The sequence below is a fragment of the Leopardus geoffroyi genome, chromosome B4 (assembly GCF_018350155.1).
Source record: "Leopardus geoffroyi isolate Oge1 chromosome B4, O.geoffroyi_Oge1_pat1.0, whole genome shotgun sequence".
Classification (NCBI taxonomy): Eukaryota; Metazoa; Chordata; class Mammalia; order Carnivora; family Felidae; genus Leopardus; species Leopardus geoffroyi.
Window position 1 is genome coordinate 6,475,816 of NC_059341.1, and position 19,351 is coordinate 6,495,166.

At 47.6% G+C, this 19,351-nt stretch overlaps 1 protein-coding gene across 10 annotated transcripts in view; it reads right to left on the reverse strand.

The window, feature by feature from the left end:
• SFMBT2 (Scm like with four mbt domains 2) overlaps positions 1-19,351 on the reverse strand; it is a 222,318-nt gene that overhangs the window by 102,532 nt on the left and 100,435 nt on the right. For 8 of the 10 annotated variants that reach the window (XM_045465807.1, XM_045465810.1, XM_045465812.1 and 5 more), the window contains exons 5-7: positions 14,950-15,038; positions 13,013-13,259; positions 4,722-4,819 (exon numbers count right to left, since the gene is read on the reverse strand). In XM_045465807.1, coding sequence (XP_045321763.1) covers positions 4,722-4,819; positions 13,013-13,259; positions 14,950-15,038 — 434 coding nt within the window. Of the gene's footprint in view, positions 1-4,721; positions 4,820-13,012; positions 13,260-14,949; positions 15,045-19,351 lie in introns of those variants that run through there. The other 2 variants (XM_045465815.1, XM_045465814.1) reach the window with 2 other exon arrangements.

Genomic DNA, 19,351 nt, shown 5'->3' on the forward strand with positions numbered 1-19,351 from the left:
AGACACAGAATCCAAAGCAGGCTCCAGGCTCCGAGCTGTCAGCACAGAGCCCGACACAGGGCTCGAGCCCACAAACCGCAAGATCATGACCTGAGGCAAAGTTGGACACTTAACCGACTGAGCCACCCAGGCGCCCCTTTTTTCTTTTTTAGTTTATTTACCCAACTCAAAATATTTTAAATCTGTGAGTTAAATATGTCTGTTTCTTCAAGAATTTGTTCATACATTTGACAGTATTTACTGAGTCTGCCTACAGTCTGGTTGAATGGATTCAACACTGAACAAGAAAGACGTGGTCCTTGCCTTCCGGAAGCTTCAGTTAAGCAAAAAGACACGGATGTTACACCAAGAACCACACAAATGACCAAGTCTAATTGTGAGCTGGGCAACAAGGCAGAAGAGAGGGCACGGAATGTAGGACAAGGACAGAAGCCAAGGGCCCAGGCAAGACTTCTTTAAGAGGATTCATATTTGCAGCTGAACCCTTCTGCAGCATCTAACAGACAAAAGGTATGTGAAGAACAGAGAAGAGGCCGGTGGCGGGCACACAGGGGAGGCCCCGCACATGAGCCATGGAGGGAAGCATGGCAGAGTCACCAGCAGGCTCAGCGCCATCTTGGAGGGCTCTCAGGGAGCTTTACCTACAGCCCAAGCCACAAGATGGTTTGTGTGGGGGTGTCAGATTCTGATGGCGGACTAAAACTCCCATTAATTTCCCTAAACCAAAATTCCAGTGAAGAATTTTTAAGACCCAAACCACTCAGTAGCATCAAGGTTTTGGAAGGTAACAACACAGATGAGTAAAAAGTGACTGATTTAACACAATCAACAGAACCAATCTCAAGCCTTCAGCAGCAAAGCCGAGAACCAATGCAGGGCAGACAGCAGAATCTTCGAGAGACTCAGCAAACGGTCACACCACATATGCCTAAAACTGGGGGTGGCTGGGAACCGATGAGGGAAGAAGCTCCCTCCTCCACTCCCAAAGACCAACCGTGCTCCCCACTCACCTCTGAAGCGGACGATACAGCTGGCCGCGGGGCTGTGGGTGCAGTGCTGAAACGCCGGCCCCCTTCTCCCCGCTCACCCAACAGCACCGACAGCCGGCTTTGAGCCCTGGGCTGGAAGTCGAAGAACCCTCTGGAAAGTCAGCTGAAGAGGAAAAACCACTGCACAAAGAAGTGGCCTTCCAGGGTCACCCACACCCACACAGCTCTCCCTCAGCTTTCTAACCCCCTTCTTACTCAAGAGCAGAAGGTCAAGGATTTGCTGCTACCTTTGTAAAGCCTCCAACAAGAAGACAGGAAACAATCCAAAAGCAACATGGAGGAACTAAATTATTCAGGGAGGAGGAAAAAAAAAAAAAAACAAACTTCTAAAAGTCAGTAATTCCAACAAGATAAACTCATGCGTCCATGCTGTAAGAACAGGAGGCTATAAACACAGCATTCAGCGAAGACACACCAAACAAGGGCTCGTAGAAACAGGACGGCATAAGCAAGTTTCAGGAAACTTCTCACAGTGGAGCAAACAGACAAGGAAATGAAAAATAGAACTGAAAGGAAAAGAAGCGGGGGGGGGGGGGAGGGTGGAGGGAGAAAGAGAAGGAGGAGAAGGAAGGGGTGGAGGAGGAGGGGGAGAAGAGGGAAAAAAACCAGTCCAGGAGAACCACGTCCACGTGCTCACAGATCAAGGGAGCAAAAGAGAGGTGGGAGACATCATTTTAAAAAAGAAACATCCGGGGCGCCTGGGTGGCGCAGTCGGTTAAGCGTCCGACTTCAGCCAGGTCACGATCTCGTGGTCCGTGAGTTCGAGCCCCGCGTCGGGCTCTGGGCTGACGGCTCAGAGCCTGGAGCTTGTTTCCGATTCTGTGTCTCCCTCTCTCTCTGCCCCTCCCCCGTTCATGCTCTGTCTCTCTCTGTCCCAAAAATAAATAAACGTTGAAAAAAAAAATTTAAATAAATAAATAAATAAATAAAAAAGAAACATCCCCCAATTAAAGGCCTGAGTTCCAGCCAGCATACTGGAAGGAAACAGATGCCCACCAAGGCATTCCTCTGTGAAACGGCAGAAAAGTGGAGGAAAATAGAAGATTCCGGAGAAGGGAGGAAAAAAATGGAGCCAGACGTCCCAATTCTTGAGAAAACTGATGGTGAGGAGCCTAGAATTCTCTACCCAAACAAACCGCCGGTGAAGCATGAGGACAGAACAAAGACATTCTCACTCACTCAGGGAGAAGGGTCCTGTCGGCTGCCATCATGACGACGGCTGCCATGTTGCTTCCACCTGCAGAATCTGAGGAGAGAACGTCAAAGCAAGCCAGACCAAGACCGTTGACAGTATCTGGCTCACGCCGACTGCGTACGAAACACGCTCCCAGGGCCTGCTCTAGGCCCAGCTGCCTGCAGCCGATGAGACCATTCCATTCACTTCCCAGAGAAGCCGTGTGTGAGCTTCCTCCCGGAACAGCCGTAAGCTACGACGGCAGAAACTACAAACCCACTGGTTCCCGTCCGTGTTTCTAAAGGATGTCCGGCACGTGAAGTTCATGCTACAGCCCCGGAAGGTGACCCGGCTGAGAGGAACCCTAATTCTCTGACGATCAGCTCGGGCCTTCGCTGGCTCAACTCTCTTGTAAGCTGAGGAAAAGCAAAGCCAACTTACTAACCAAACGCCATCCGGCTATCTCCCCCCAGGAAAGGGCCTCTTCTAAAACAGGGAGGCTTAGACCTGCTTCTGACTTTGTCAAGGCAAATCACGTAACAGTTAGGAAAACAGACAGAGGCAGTAACACTGCAAAGAGAAAGCGAGGAAGTGATCCCCACAAAACGAGGCAGAGCCCCGAGAGTGCGTGGGGGAGGCACGCGCACAAGGGCTCCCCGTGGCGACTTCTCGTATTCTGCGTTCACCCCTGACTCTGAGCTCCTCACAGATGTAGGATGTATTTCAAAACAAAATCTAGTTTGAACACAACCCAACTTATACGTTTAAAATATTCCTGGGGCACCTGGGTGGCGCAGTCGGTTAAGCGTCCGACTTCGGCCAGGTCACGATCTCGCGGTCCGTGAGTTCGAGCCCCGCGTCAGGCTCTGGGCTGATGGCTCAGAGCCTGGAGCCTGTTTCCGATTCTGTGTCTCCCTCTCTCTCTGCGCCTCCCCCATTCATGCTCTGTCTCTCTCTGTCCCAAAAATAAATAAACGTTGAAAAAAAAAATTTTTTTTTTAAATAAATAAATAAATAAAATATTCCTAAGGCCACCGCGAAGACAGTGGACATCACCTGCACGGGTCGACAGAGGGCCGCAAAGAGACCGTGGAGCCAGAAAGGAAAAGGAAAAGCTGTTCTTCTTTACTGTCATTATCTTTTCCAGGGGAGAATGTTATCAGGAAAGCAAGAAAGGAAGGAAAGAAGGAAGGGAGGGAGGGAGGGAGGCAGAGTGAGGAAAGAAGTATTTGATCAGTTAAAAAAAAAAAAAAAAAAGAATGCCCAAGATATTGCTTCGTTGCCAACAATCACTACCGCTAACAACCAATTCTTTTTTTTAATTAATTAATTAATTTATTTTGAGAGACAGAGAGCAAGCAGGGGAGGGGCCGAGAGGGAGAGGGAGAATCCCAAGCAGGCTCCACGCTGTTGGCACAGAGCCCGACTCGGGGCTCAAACTCACAAACCACAAGATCACGACCTGAGCCGAAATCAAGAGTCAGACGCTCCAGTGACTGAGCCCCCCAGGCGCAACCCCCCAACATCCTGTTCTACTTACGCGGTTCGTCTAGCGCAACAGGATCAAAACGCTGTAAAAGTCATCGCTCAATTAAACTGCAGAACGAGCGGTCTTTTGAAGTTAAAACCGGTGTTACAAACCAGGAAAAGTGCGGCTCGAGAAGGCACGTGATCTGCTGTGACGGGTTAAAATCCTGAGCCAGGACTTGGGCGTACATAAAATTCAGGAAGCCGATGCCCGTGCCCAGGCCCTAAACTCCTCCTGCCCCTGGCACCTAAACGGCATCCTCATGTCATTCCCCACACGGGACGTGAAAGGTACTGCAGACAGGTGTCCCCTGGGGACCAGAAAGCCAGTTTCTGCCAGCCGGCTGCGACCACGTTTAGAACCGCCCAAGACTCAGGGTCCGCATAAAAACAGCCGTTGGAGGCCTTCCTCTGGCCCGAATGGGTCATCCCTGCCCACGGCTTCATATTAAGTGTTGGGCATGATTTCAAAGCGTTAAGAACCCGGCGATCCTTTCCCGCTATGATGTCGTTCCCCTTCCGTTAGCACCTACAAGGCCTCGCGCCCAGCTGATACTCGCACAAATTTCTTGGGCCGTCCAGAAAACCGAACCACCAAGAGGCGCATCACTGTCGATTCTTTTTACCCAACAAATACCCAACGAGGCCTGCTACGTCTTCTTCAGTCCCTTTGGTAAAGGGCGAAGGAGGGCAAAGGAGGTGACGTGACTCTATACCAGCCCATTATGGAGAAAAACAGTAAAGTCACGGCAGTTCCGCGAGTGTTTCGTAAGACGAGAATTTGTGAGGATTACAAAGTGTGGTCAAAGCACACAGATAAACACTTGGAACGTCGCGAATGCAGAGCGGCCGAGCTTTTCGAAACCAGCTTTTGCAACCGTGGGGAGCGCTTCGACGTTAAGGAACCTTTCACTCCAGAACTCGCACGGTCTGAGAAAGAATAAACAAGTCGCTACGAACCGACATCTTACCTTAAACACTTCCATCGGCAGAGGAAACTTTGTGGCGTCAATAAGGGATTTTTCCAGAGAACACTTCCACTCAGAGGCCATCTTCAAAGGATAGATTTCTGTATCAACAGCAAACCACAGAAGCGTGTAAGGACTCACATATTCTACTGGGTGGTTCTTCCTGGAATTTTACTTTCCAGGTTTTCAGAGTCACTGGCACACTCAGCAACCGTGAGCATTCACACCCTGCCCCCATAAAAGGCCACCTGCCGAGGGGATTTTCTGACGTTCAAGAGCAACTCGAGCCGCTGCGATCAGACACGAAGAATAAACTTAATAGGGCCCTTCAGGGGACGCTGGCGTGCATTCTGGCGGGCATTCTGTAAGTGATTTAATGGCATAAATCACCCCAGCGCCATCTTCAATCACCTGCTGCCCCAAATTCCATGTAAACACCTGGGAAGTCACATCCGCTGATGAAGAACTTAGGACCCGATAAATTTCTAAACTAGACACGACGCTCGTCTGGCATTTTCGGTTATTACGGCCCATTTTTCACTAAACCTCTAAGCCCGCATCTGCTAAAAATAGCCCACGTGAGCCAGGAAATTATTAAAAGGTGAATTAAAATTTACCAACCAAGTTTAATATTTACACTTGAAATGTTGCTAACACACCCCCACGTGGCCCGTATTCCCCCCCCCCGCCCCGCCCCAGGGGGTGGGGGTGGGGGACAGAGGGATTTACGAATGGAGGTTGCTCTGGCTGAATGCAAAACTGAAAGAAAAAAAAAATGTGTTGAGCCCCGTTTCCACCGATTGCTGAAACTGCAGGGGAATTTTATGATCTGATCTCCACGGATTTAAGACCTTATCAAAATAGGATTTGCAGAAGCACTCACTTGAAGGAGATATGTTTATACCTTCCCTATATCAACCCAGGCTACTCCAGACAGACCGTTAGGACATGAATATGAATTTAAGCACAGTTAAAAGGCAACATTAAACCTTTGGGGCTATATTTTTAATTTCTTGCATGTCTGCTTTTCAGCACGCAGCCATATATTTTGGCACCCACAGCTTCTGAACTCACCTTGAGCCTGAGTGCCTGTGTTTTAGCAGTTTATCGAGTCTTTTCAGGCTACCAAAATTACGAGAGAAGAAAGATGCTGCCGGAAGGAGTCAAGTTATCAAGGTTCAGCCCCCTGTCATTCACTGCCCGTTACGCAAAGTCACGTCAAGGGTTCTGAGTGACCAGACGGGCTCTGCTGTGCACACTGTATAATCCTCCTTAACATTTTATTTATACTCTTCTACCTCTAGGGAGTCTTTTTTCCCCAATTGGGCATTTCTATATCGGAACACAAAAAGAAAGTGATTCTCCTTCACAGTCTCTGACATACTCGGGCGGACACGGTGGGGCCCCAGAAAATGAACCAACGGTCCCTCCACCATGCACAGGTGAGGAGGGGGGCACAGGGTCCCACAAAGGACAAAGAAATCGCTGGTCACAGGGTCCCACAAAGGAGGAAGAGGGACCAGTTCACAGCCTTATAAACTGCCCCATGGGGAGAAGGATTCCCTGAAACGCACCCACGGTCCAGCTCAGGGGCACTGCATTAAAACCTCGGTGAAAGGGAGACAATTGCTCCAGGAAGCAAAGCCTGACACCAAGCGCACAAGGTCAAGAGCCTCAGGAGGGAAAGGACACACAGGAGCCCAGATTTCCTGAGCAGACAGGAACAAATTCACTGTCCCAGGGATCTGGATGCTGGTCACTAGGGAGTTCAACCTTGGCACGGTAGTAAAAAGAGAGCCAAGGTCACGAAAAAGGACGGTGCTGGTCAAAGACAAGACACAAAGGGTGAGGAAAGGCAAGAGAAGGTCCCCTGTGCTGGTGCCTAAACCCCTGCAGTCTGCCACTGAGGCATCTGGGGGCTGGGGAGCCCCAGAGATAGAGAAGAGGGGAAGAGAAGAGTGGTTCATGAAAACTATGCAAGACCAGAGCAAAAGCCCCACCTGGCCAGGGCTGGATCCAGACCACCAGAGCAGAGCACGGTGATGTGCAGACCCCAGCAGGGATGCTCACAGCCCTTCCCGGCCCCGGCAAGTGTCCCCACACACTGGCGGGGCACCACTCTGCCCACCACGCCATCTCAGAAGGTGTGCCCCCAAAAAGTCATGTTGAAATCCTTCCCCAAAAGTGATGGTTAGGAGGTGGGGCCTTTGGGAGGTCACAAGGGGGAGAGCCCCCACGAACGGGATTAGTGCCCTTATAAAAGAGACCCCAGAGAGCCTCCTCGCCCCTCCCACCATGTGAGGATGCTGAAGGACGGCTGCCTGTGACCCAGGAAGCGGACACCAAATCTGCGGGTGCCCTGATCTCAGACCTGCAGCCTCCAGAACTGGGAGAAATAATGAATGCCCAGTCTGTGGTATTTATTCTCCTAGAGCAGCCTGGATGGACTAAGAAACCCAGGCTCCGGGCAATTTTTGTCTCTGTCCTACAACCTTACGATCCTTTGTCTTCTTTCTGAGGATATTAAGCCCTGATATGGAATTTAACCCCATGGCAAGGCACACTTCTCTCAGAAGGTGAAAATCAAATGTGGTTTTTTCCGGAATGCTCAACCACCTGCAAAAGCTAAACACCTCACGGTTCCAATAAACAGAGAACAATATTCCGTGTGTGTGTTTCATTAGGACAGAGAGGCGCTTGGTTACACCAGCAAGTTTATGGACGATAAATAGCGCCATTAAAAGAACATAAACCATTTTCTTAAAATGATTGTGTTGCAGGTAATTTAATAGAGTGTATCATGTCGATTTCTGTTCGCGGGGAAGTAATAAGCAATTAAAATCTGGCCTGACCCATCTTTAACTAGAAGCCTAAGTGGAAATGAGGCGCTCGCCCTCTGAGCGTTTGGCCGGCTCTTGCGAGGCGAGGGCTAGAGAAAACAGGAGGGGAGCAGAGGACCACCAGCTCACAGCCTCCGACTGAAGGAAAGCCTGGAGGGGTGACCCCCCCCCTTTTCATGCACCCTGCAACGACCACCCCTTCCTGTCTCACCAGTGAGCAAAGACTGGTCTATGCTTGCTTCCAGACACTGGGAAGCTGCAGACGGAATGTTGGCGTCTCCCCAAAATTAATACGCTGAAGTTCTAACCCCCAATGGGATGGTGTTTGGAGATGGGGCCTTCAGGAGGTAATCAGGGTTAGATGCGGTCATGAAGGTAGGGTCCTCATGACGGGAGGAGCACCGAGCTCTCTGTCTCTCTCTCTTTCCATGTGCACATAAAGAAGAGGGTATCCACAGAGGAGGAAGTGGGCTGTCCCCAGAACTCAACCCTACCAACACCCGCATCTCGGACTCACATCCTCCAACACCACGAGAAAATCATCTGTGTCATTTAAGCCCTCCGCGTGTTTTGTGTGGCCGCCTGGGCTAACTAATACAGAAAGCGACAACCATCTTTGGACAGAGAAATAGTTCAGAAATTTCCAGACTCAGGAAGACAAAGAAAAAAAAATGGCTGCCATAAAGGTGGTGAAGGCAAAAAAAAAAATACAGAAAAACATCGAGAGACAGAGATGCAAAAGGCCTCAGAAGGTTTCTTGTCCTTAGTTTTCGCAACAACACGTAAGACTCTACCTCGTTCTCCGAACATCCAGAAACACGAGAGCGGGGGGGGGGGGGGCCTCTAAGAGACCACTGACCTCAACAACCTTCTCAAATTTCCTAGAAACCCGAATAGAACCACACAACTCTGATCACAGAACGAGTATCTCGAAAACGCCCACCACTTGCGGTATCTTGTCTACGCTCCACAGCGCGGCAAATGTACAATGACCCCCATTTTGCAGAGGAGGAAAGTAGAGGGGCTGCCCAGGGCTCTGTAGCGAGGGACAGAAGTGCGAGAAGAAGCTGGAACTCAGACCCTGGCTCCAAGTCCATGTTCTTCCAGCTCCGCCCGCTTCTTCGAGCTGGAGCCACACGTGAACTCTTCTAGAGGAACGAAAATCACCGTGAACCCCACAGAGCCATATTCCTGCCCACGGAGTGGGTCCTGGAGCCATGCCCGGTGCTCAACAACAGATCCCATCAACAGAGAGCATCTCCCTCATCAGGGAAATACAAATCAAAACCACACCCAGATATCACTTCACGCCAGTCAGAGTGGTCAAAATGAACAAATCAGGAGACTATAGATGCTGGAGAGGATGTGGAGAAACGGGAACCCTCTTGCACTGTTGGTGGGAATGCAAATTGGTGCAGCCGCTCTGGAAAACAGTGTGGAGGTTCCTCAAAAAATTAAAAATAGACCTACCCTATGACCCAGCAGTAGCACTGCTAGGAATTCACCCAAGGGATACAGGAGTGCTGATGCATAGGGGCACTTGTACCCCAATGTTTATAGCAGCACTCTCAACAATAGCCAAATTATGGAAAGAGCCTAAATGTCCATCCACTGATGAATGGATAAAGAAATTGTGGTTTACATACACAAAGGAGTACTATGTGGCAATGAGAAAGAATGAAATCTGGCCCTTTGTAGCAACGTGGATGGAACTGGAGAGCGTGATACTAAGTGAAATAAGCCATACAGAGAGAGACAGATACCATATGTTTTCACTCTTATGTGGATCCTGAGAAACTTAACAGAAACCCATGGGGGAGGGGAAGGAAAAAAAAAAAGATGTTAGAGTGGGAGAGAGCCAAAGCATAAGAGACTCTTCAAAACTGAGAACAAACTGAGGGTTGATGGGGGGTGGGAGGGAGGAGAGGGTGGGTGATGGGTATTGAAGAGGGCATCTTTTGGGATGAGCACTGGGTGTTGTACGGAAACCAAGTTGACAATAAATTTCAAAAAAAAAAAAACAACAACAAAGAGCATCTCTGCTTGATCCGACCCTGTTTTCAAACGCTCCCCTTACTCATCAGGGGCAAAAAGGCTAGCACAGCTCTTGCCATTCTGGGGGAGGTCTCCCCCTCCAGATTGGCGTCCGCAGCCCCAATAATTATTTGGCTCTTGAAAGCTGGACTCGGCTGGTTCCCTCCCTCCCTAGAGACATCCCCAGCTTTTTATTCAGTCAGTTCACCGGACAAATATTCACTGAGCACCCACGATGCGCCAGGCACCGGGGACGCAGCACAGAATCAGACACAGCTGTTCGGTTAGAGGGGTACTGAAATGCCCTCACGACGGGACCGTCTGAACGAAGCGAGGGGACGGTCAATGCCACATCTGGAAGAATGGCCCCCCGAGGACAGGACATGCCTAGCAAGCCTGTGGAACACAGAGGAAGCGGAGGTGCAGGGAGAGCACTCGGAGTGCGGGGCTCCAGGGCTGCGTGGCTGGAGAAGGAGCTCGGCTCTGATCGCAGGCTGCCTTCCGTTCAGCACAGAAAGGAAGCCGCTACTGGCAGGACTTCCGGTCCTCTCCCGATAAAGCCTGAACCGCTAAGGACTTCAGGAAGTGGCTGCCCTCTTCCTCGATCCCCTGGCGTTTCATCATTTTCCGTTCCCTCACCCAGTCTTCACCGAAGCTGGATTCAACCTCCTCCGTCAGCACCCACGTGCCCCCCGGACCGCCCTGGGTGTGACACGGCGGGGGGGGGGGGGGGGCTTCTTCCCCTCTTTCTGTCCTCCCCCGACCTGTCTTCTCCAGTTTGAGCCAGAGATGGAAAGACACAGGGAATGTAGCTTTCTCTCTGCTAGATGGTCTACGAGCAGCCCCCTTTCCTAGCGTTTCTGAAAACTATGCAGCCACTTTCTACTACTCCTTACTTCTGCCTTGATTTCTACTGAACGATTGAGAAATCTCATGCCCTTTAAACAAGTAAAAAGAGAAGTGAAACTGAAGGACGGGCCATGCTTCGTGTTGGCGAAGGTGGCAGTTAGTGGGGACACAGCAAGGCAGGCGTGGAGGGGTGGGTCCGCAGGGCTTACTCTCAGGTGCGTCCTGAGCATCTCTCCTCTCCCCTCCGCCCCACACCTCCAAATCCCCTTCTTATTGAACAGTCAACACTTTTCATCTAGCTAAGGGTGTCTGGCGATAAGAACAATAGCTAATATTTTTATGCAAGCCGGAAATTTTCTTCCCGCCTATATTTCCGTTAAGGAAAGAGCACTACCGTGTAAGTTTTGAGCCCCTCTGGGTCTTGAAATTGATTTACACAAGCCCAAAGTACTGGGTTCTGTTCGCGTGTCTAAGACACGGGTACCCTACATGTATAGCAGCGGCATCCACAACGGCCAAAGGATGGAGGCCGCCCAAGTGTCCGTCAATAGGTGAACGGATAAAGAAGATGTGGTTTCCATAGGCAATGGAGTCTTACTCAGCCGTAAAAAAGGATGAGACCTTGACATTTGCAACAACACGGAGGGAGGTGGGCAGTATTATCCACAGTGAAATAAGCCAGTCAGAGAAAGGCAAACACCATACGATGTCACTCAAAGACCGGTAAACACAATTTATTCTTGTCTTATAAAGACATTAAATTATCTAAAAGAGACAGAAAGAGAGAGAGAGAGAGAGAGAGAGCGAGCGAGCTCTCCTGTGCAAGATTCTCCTAAGTTTCTATGGTGACACTTTCCATTATTCTTGCTTTGGAGTATGAGTCCCCAGACTTCACAGCAAAGCACACTGCACAGAACCTAAGAGGCAAGTAATAATCCTTTGCCATAAATGTTCACACTGGCAAATATAGGGATCTCCTAAAATTTATAAAGCAATTAGATACTAAGCTAAGATTTATACACCCGACTTCCCACACAAAGTAAATTTCTCCTGCCAGGTTATGAATCCCAAGGCAAATGTGAGCTTAGATCTTTTCTCAACACTGACAGGCCCTTTGTTTGGCATCAGAGTCCAAAATTACTCAGGGTATAAATGGATTTCCTGGCTGCTTCTCAAAACGTTGACAACAATAATACTAATAAAATACCATGTTATGTGTCTATATGCCTGTCAAACTCAACATAAATGCAAATACATGACATACAGAACCAGGAACTTTTTTTTTTTTTTCAATTAAAGCCCTTGAGTGACAGAAGGGAGGAATGTTAACTCCTTCGCTTCACGGACTCAAGACGGGCACCGGCACCTAATATGGCAGGAATAAAGATCTCCGGCAATTTTAATAAAATACTTGGCTCTCTGCTTCCAGTATATCTGGTGAAACGGACCAGGATGAAAAACAGAAATTTCTGGAAGACGATAATATTTCTACCTTGTCATCTTTAATTCCATATCCAACATTTTTTTGTTCTGAGGATACCCATTAAAAAAACTGGTAAGGCCAGTATGGGCAGCAGGGGGAACGGGAAGAAATGGGGGGCAAGGGGCCATCGCCCTTCCAACTAGATGACCTTGGACAAGTAGCTTACTCTCAGTCTCAAATTTTCTCTGCTGGAAAAGGAAATATTCACACCAAACATGCGGCACTTTTTTGCCATCAAAACAAACACCACACCAGATGCCAAATCACCTGGCACACAGTGAACGTTCAAGAACGGTCAGTTTGTGAACAGTGAGATTCTCGCCCGGTGAGGTACGTATGGAAGCATAATGCACTACTTGGTCCCGGTAAGTCTGCGTAAAGTCATTTGACGGTGCTTTTGAAGCGAATTAATATCCCTGATGTGCCAGGAAAAAACGTATGACGATTTTCTCTTTGCCATTTCCAGGTCAGGACAGATTATATAAACAAGCATTTGGTTTGGATATTTGGATGGATGGATGGATGGATGGATGGACGGACGGATGGACGTGGGTAGATGGATGGATGGCAAATGGGTGGGAGGTTGGGAGGGTGAAGGGTGAATGGATGGACAGGTAGATGGACCAATGGATGGAGGGGTATGGATGAGGGGCAGGGTACAGACAAACAGAGGTGGATGAATGAACGAACGGATGAGAGGGTGAATGGATGAGTGGGTAGGTGGGTGGATGGATGGATGGATGAAGGACGGATGGACAGACAGAGATTTTGGAACTTACTTCCAAGACCGTCAAAATTCCTAAAGAAAGAGGGAGAATATGACCAAGCCCCAGTCCACTGTGCCTTTCATTTGCGAACCAGGGATTCCAAAGGAACTAGATTAAACTTCACCGCAGCCTCCGCTGCTTTCCCCTCGTAAAGTATTATTACCTGAGGCCTTGAGTTCTGTTTTCTACAGAAAGTATTCTTAAGTTAAAAGGCTCAAGATGCACGTACACGGACCTGAACAAAGTCTCCAGAGGCGTATCCGGGAAAATAGCACACGTTTTTCCCAAGTACTTCCCAGCAGCCTTAGCCTCGGCCCTTACCTGAAGGTGGGTCCATTCTGTACTTATTCTCTTGACACCAACCAACTGGTCGAAGTCTGTAATCCAAGTAAAACAACCACTGGTCATAGGATTCAGTGTCCTCCAATCCCACATAGCGAAGGCGTAATCTTCCTCCAACATTTTCAATCACACTAACTATCCAGTACTGAAAAGGGTTGTGAGAGTCCTGAAGTTCTATTAAGGAATCAACTGTAATGAGGTCTATAGGGCCTTTCCCTCGCAGAGGCTGTTTAAACAGAAGCAAAACTCCTTATTTTAAACTTTATGTTGAGGTTCTCATGGAAACAGATGACAGCAGAAGATAATATTTTCTCACACCATCATCCAAGCTATTGGCAGACAGTCTGGCGTTTCCCTCCTCCCCCCTCCTTTCCGCGCCCACGGCCCCGCCCCTGCCCGCTTCCCCCCCCCCCACACACACACACACTTGCACATTTCACCCAGCCCTCTGCCCGACGACACTCGCAAGTAAACAGAACATAACAGTTTGCGCTCTCGTTCTCACCAAACAAATCACCCTTCCCGGATAAAACCGGGTTTGCTCGAAATAAGCACGCTTTTAAGGAGAGTTGCACCCAATTTGCCTCGAGCTGGAAAACATGTGGTAGCGAAATGTCTACTTTTCCCATAGACAGATGTATCCGCTACGGGGCTATCACTTCGTACTGTGACCCAACAGACATTTATCTTAAACTGGCTACCACTCTAAGGATTAAGACTCTCTCATACTTGTGTGAAGAGGTGTAGATGGCATGTTTATTCCACGTTTAATGATCGGCTACATTCGACAATTAATGTGAAGTTATTTCTACACCTGACCCGACAGTTAGTTTAGAGACGATATATAATTACGGCCCCGTATAAGCAACCCTCTCAGCGTAAGTTAGGACGTGAAAAGGGTGTTTGTTCAGTCAGCCGTGAGGGCAAATACATTAAAAAAAAAAAAAAAAAAAAAGAATGAACAGAGAAAGACAATTTGTCCTTCTGAAAGGGTGAAGAACCATCATTTTGATTTGTTAACCAAACAATTGAATTAAGAGCCATTAAGATAAGCAAATACATTAGGCAAAATCTTCACAAAACAACACTGGATAACTATATATCACACAGCAGTGCTCCAAAAGTCAATGTCATTGATGAGAAGAGGGAAATTTACGGTTCACGTTAAGAGAATAATGAGTGTCAAAATCCACACCGTCTTCCTTGTTATTTACCATGTGTTTCCCCATTTGGGGCGGGGGGGGGGCATTTTTCAAACAGATTTGGTAACTCGGTAATTATTTTTGACAGTGCACTGTTCCTCCTATTATATATGGTAAATATTTAAATGCTTTATCACGAAATTATTGTTAAATGAACCATCAAGGTTGCAGATTAAACTATTTTTTTCCTCAGTACCTTAAAAATACCTTAACCGCACTGAAATAAGATTAGCCAATTCTCCCCTTGTTTTCATAAGGGGAAGCTAATTCAATTATTATGTAACACCTGTGTGTTATCATCATGAGGGTATACATCCAAGAACGGAGTAGTCGATGGAACCACTTATCGGTATACCCCAAGACTACACCAGAGCACGTATATTTAGTGGTCACCTCCATAAGATCAGTTATTCCACGGGACTTTATATTCACTAATATAGGATGGAGACTTAAATGTACAGGAGAGTGGAAAGATATCCTAACGTTATTATTGAAAGACGTGAGGCAAATTTTCCACTTATTGACTGGAACACAGGTGAAGTGTCTTGAGTGCCGTAAGATTAACCAAAGCAACTCATGAAACAAACAGGAAGTGAGGCCGTTTGGGTGGAGACATCCGCACATACACATGCACCTGCCGAAGGATATATGCAAAGGCGCTCATGTAACTGTCATGCTTCAGACACAGAATAGCTGAATAACAACAATACATACACCTTCCAGGAGGCTGGCGGGGGCCGTCCGGGAACCAGTCAAATCACGAATGAGGAATTCTGTCCAGTCTGTGTACTTCTCTTTGATTGCTGGCAAGACAAAAGAAGAAAAAAAAACAACAACAACACTTCAACACAGCAGGGGAGTGTCCGAGAAGTGTAGCATCACAACACTTCCCAGGACACGCGTGTGGTTTTCGATACTTTTCTTAATTTTAAGCACCAGGCTTCGGTTCTAAAATGAAGACAAGAAATCTGTCATCAGCGGGTGACTTCATGCCTCCGGTGGGCCTCGATTTTGCTGGGTATCCAGGGGGCTGAAGGATACGGGGCCCTGCTGTCTTAGCATCTATTCAGAAACTTCCGTGGGCAAAAAGAAGATACGTCAAGCACAAAACTGGGGAGGTTCCAAGAAGAAAGGGATCCGTGAGGGGCAGAAGACTCAGGTGGAAAAACAGCCACAGGCTCTGAAGGACAGGAAAGGTTTTACAGGTGGAGAAGAGGAAGAAGGGATTTTTGGACGGAAGGAAGGAGCTGAGGGGAGGCACAGGGAGGGAGACGTGGAGGAGGAGGCAGCGTCCAGTCCGAGGGGGGGGGACGTTGACACACGCCACGCGGCCGCCCAGAAAGCCAGCATGAACACTGAATAAACGGGAAGTCACTGTATAAACTGAATCTGAAAACAGCATAAAGGCTCGGATGGAAACAGAAGAGGCTAACGGCAGAGAAACCCAAGAGGAAGCTAGTGCAGGTCTCTAAGTACCAAAGTGACGGCGCCCCAAGCAGCGGGGACCACACCCAGGACAAGGAAGGACTTGGCCGAGACATCTCTGAACAAAGGAATAGCAGACGCAGAAGTCAACAATCAACAAGCGCTTAGAACCCGAGACTTGAGGAACAGGGCATTCCTGGCCCAGCTCCCAAATCGCAGATGTCCAAAGGCTTTGCCAGGTTACGTCCACACCCAGGAGAGGCCCTGGACCTTCCCCGGGGCATCACGGGATTCACAACGCCAGGAACAGACGGCAGCGAGCCTCAGATCCCCATCCGGCCACTCTGTGGATCCCACGGAGAGCCAGCCGGCCCCGGAGCCCGGCCGAGGACACATTCGCTACTTAGCTTTCGTGAGTTGCTTGTGCTCTGCAAAGGCATGAGACAACCATTTCTTGCTCAAGGGGCGCCTGGGTGGCTCAGTGGGTTGAGCGTCCGCCTTCGGCTCAGGTCATGATCTCCACGGTCTGTGAGTTCGAGCCCCGCGTCGGGCTCTGTGCTGACAGCTCGGAGCCTGGAGCCTGCTTCGGATTCCGTGTCTCCCTCTCTCTCTATCTGCCCCTCCCCCACTCATGCTCTGTCTCTCAAAAATAAACAAACATTAAAAAAAAGTGTAACAGTTTCTTGCTCAAACTGAAAGGAACAGAGTCATAACAGAAGGCAACTAGGACGTAAAGGTATGGAGGGAAAAGGTTACGTCATGGCCTGAGGGGGACTCTGGACTCCGTGGCTGGCTCTGCCATCACTGGCTGTAACTTTGAGTAAGTTACCCAATGTATCTCATGGTCTTTCCTCGTCAGTATAACGGTGCTAACGACATTTCTGCTCAGGGGATGCTATAAGGAGTAATGGAGAAACATATGTCAATAAAACATAACCTCACCAGGCACGTACCAGGCAATTAATAAATCATAGCTATTGTTTCGTCGTAAGTGTGTATGAAATTAGTAACCACGCTCACCAAGTATTTATTGTTTATCCCCACAAATTTCAGATCAAAACCATGAGCATGCTTTGCGTGGCTACCAACAGGAGGGGAAAATGGCAGCACCTGCCACTTCAGTCTCTAACCTGCATCTCGGCCAGGATCCCTCACCTGCACCTGTTCACGATCGTCGGACCAAGAGAACAATCAAAGTGGAAGAATCCAGGCCAAATCAAATGGATCCAGCCAAGGCTGAAAAGGCCAGCTTTAAGCCATACAGTGTCCTAACCCTGGCCCTGATTAAACAAACAACAACTCACCCATTCATCAACTTTCGCCACCAGATTTTTATCTCAAATAAAACACCATCTTCCTTATTTTACACATACACACTCATAAGGAAATGCATCCATTTGGGGCAAAACCTGTACTGTGTTCTTCTCCATCATTAGAAAGTGCAGCAATCGGGGCGGGGCGCCTGGGTGGCTCAGTCAGTTAAGCATCCGACTTCAGCTCAGGTCACGATCTCACAGTGCGTGGGTTTGAGCCCCACGTTGGGCTCTGTGCTGACAGCTTAGAGCCTGGAGCCTGCTTCACATTCTGTGTCTCCCTCTCTTTCTCTCTCCACCCCTCCCCTGCTCACACGCGGTCTCTCTCTCCCTCAAAAATAAATAAACGTTAAAAAAAAAAAGTGCAACAATCGTTTTTCAATGCTATACCCATTTCTAACTTAGCCCCTTGCTATATACAAAATGGGTTGTGTCCCCCCAAATTCATATTGAATCCCAACACCCAAGATGACTGCGTTAGAAGGTAGGACCCTCAGGAGGTAACTGGGTTTAGAATAGGATTAGTGCCCTTATAAATGAGAACCCAGAGAGTTTCCTGGCCCCTCCCACCACGTGAAATTACTACAAAAGACACCAACTATGAACCAAGAAGGAGAATCTGTTGCCGGCTTATCTGGATCTTCCAGCGTCTAGAACTGTGAGAAATACATTTCTGTTGTCTATAAGCCACCCACTGTGTGGTATTTTTGTTACAGCAGCCTGCATGGATGGAGACAGCCGTCCTACACGCCTGCAGTTACTGAAAAGACCAACGAGCAGCGGCGTACGAGACAAACGGATTAAAAACTGTATTCACCTTATGCTTTACAAAGCCCTTTAACTTACTCTGTATCTTTCGATCATCATAACAAGGCTCTGAGGAGGATGTCCTTAAACTAACTTTTTCCCAAGTTCACAGAAAAAACAAACGTCAGAGTCAACCTCAAACTCAAGCACGCAGATGCCGATCTTACTAGGAATCTTTCCGTGAGACTCTGTGATGCTCAAAGCTTGTGCACAGGGATAGGTCAGTAATCTAAATTGCAGGCATGGTAAGAGATAATATGCAAATGACTGTCTAAACAAAAGTTTCGAGATCAGGACAATATGCAAAGGCACGCGGTCAAGATGTATTTCGTATTTCCTTACAAAAGAATGACAAGCAGAGTAGTTGAGTGAAAAATGGTCCTGTACTTGACAGAATTTATGTCCGTATCCACTACAAGAAGAAAGTGCAGTTTTTCATGTAAGGGTTGATTCCGACTTCCACACAATCGAAGTTAACATTTTATTTATTTAATGTTTTAAATATGCCATCACTCTATGAAGACATCATAAGAGGCTGAAATTTAAGGGGGCTGAGTCATCACAAGAGAACACTAGGGACGGCTCTGAAATTTACACCTTGTGACCCGTCTACTCCAGAAGCCCTACGACTAGCCATTAATGTTTCTACACGAGGCTCCGAAGCAATCTTTTATGCGCCACGGAACATCCGGACAAATTACTCTCCGTGAGAAATGTATCTTAGCTGTAAAGATACGCCGACAATGTTTTATTAAAAAGCAGTAAGGAAACAGTTCTCAGGAATACCGTTACTTTTCAAAGAAAACCTGTTTCGGTCAACATTTAGTTCTCCAAATTCTAAATGCTCCAATGGAAAATCTATTCCAGAAAATACTGCCATATATAAAAACACTATGCATATGATTCTCAGTCAATAGATTTATTTTAAGTCATCTTCAAGTCCGTTAAATTCTAGTACAATAAAAATGGCCCAGAAATTCGTTAGAATTCATTGCAATAGAAATTGATCTGTATTTTCCTATGTGTCCATGTAAGTTTCTAATTAGAAATTTTCATTTCCTACAGAACATCTCTCTGCAAAGACTCAAAATCAACTAGCATGGACGTAAGAACAATCTTTCTCAAACGGAATAACGAATTTCTGGCCCCATGGTCATTACCTTTTCCTTCAGATGCTCTACACCTTAAAGTTCACAAAACCTACAACCTGCCCCACACCCAATGACATCAAATGTGGACTCTACAGAGAGAAAGAAATGATTAATAAAGTAGGTGGATCAAAGTCTGTCCACAACACTGGAATCATTTCCCCACGTTTTTGAACTTACACAGACACACTCCTACAAGTTCATAAGAAGATGCTTTATTCATAAGAAGACTAAAATCAGGATCTTTTGACAACCTTCTCATGAACGTGTATTCAAGATTCTATTCAGTTTTAATATTACCTAAACTTAGTATATATAAAATATATATATCTGTATATGTATATACGTGTGCGTATATACACACATATATATATTATCCAACACTGTTTTTTTAAAAATCCAAGTTACACCTCATGTTAACAC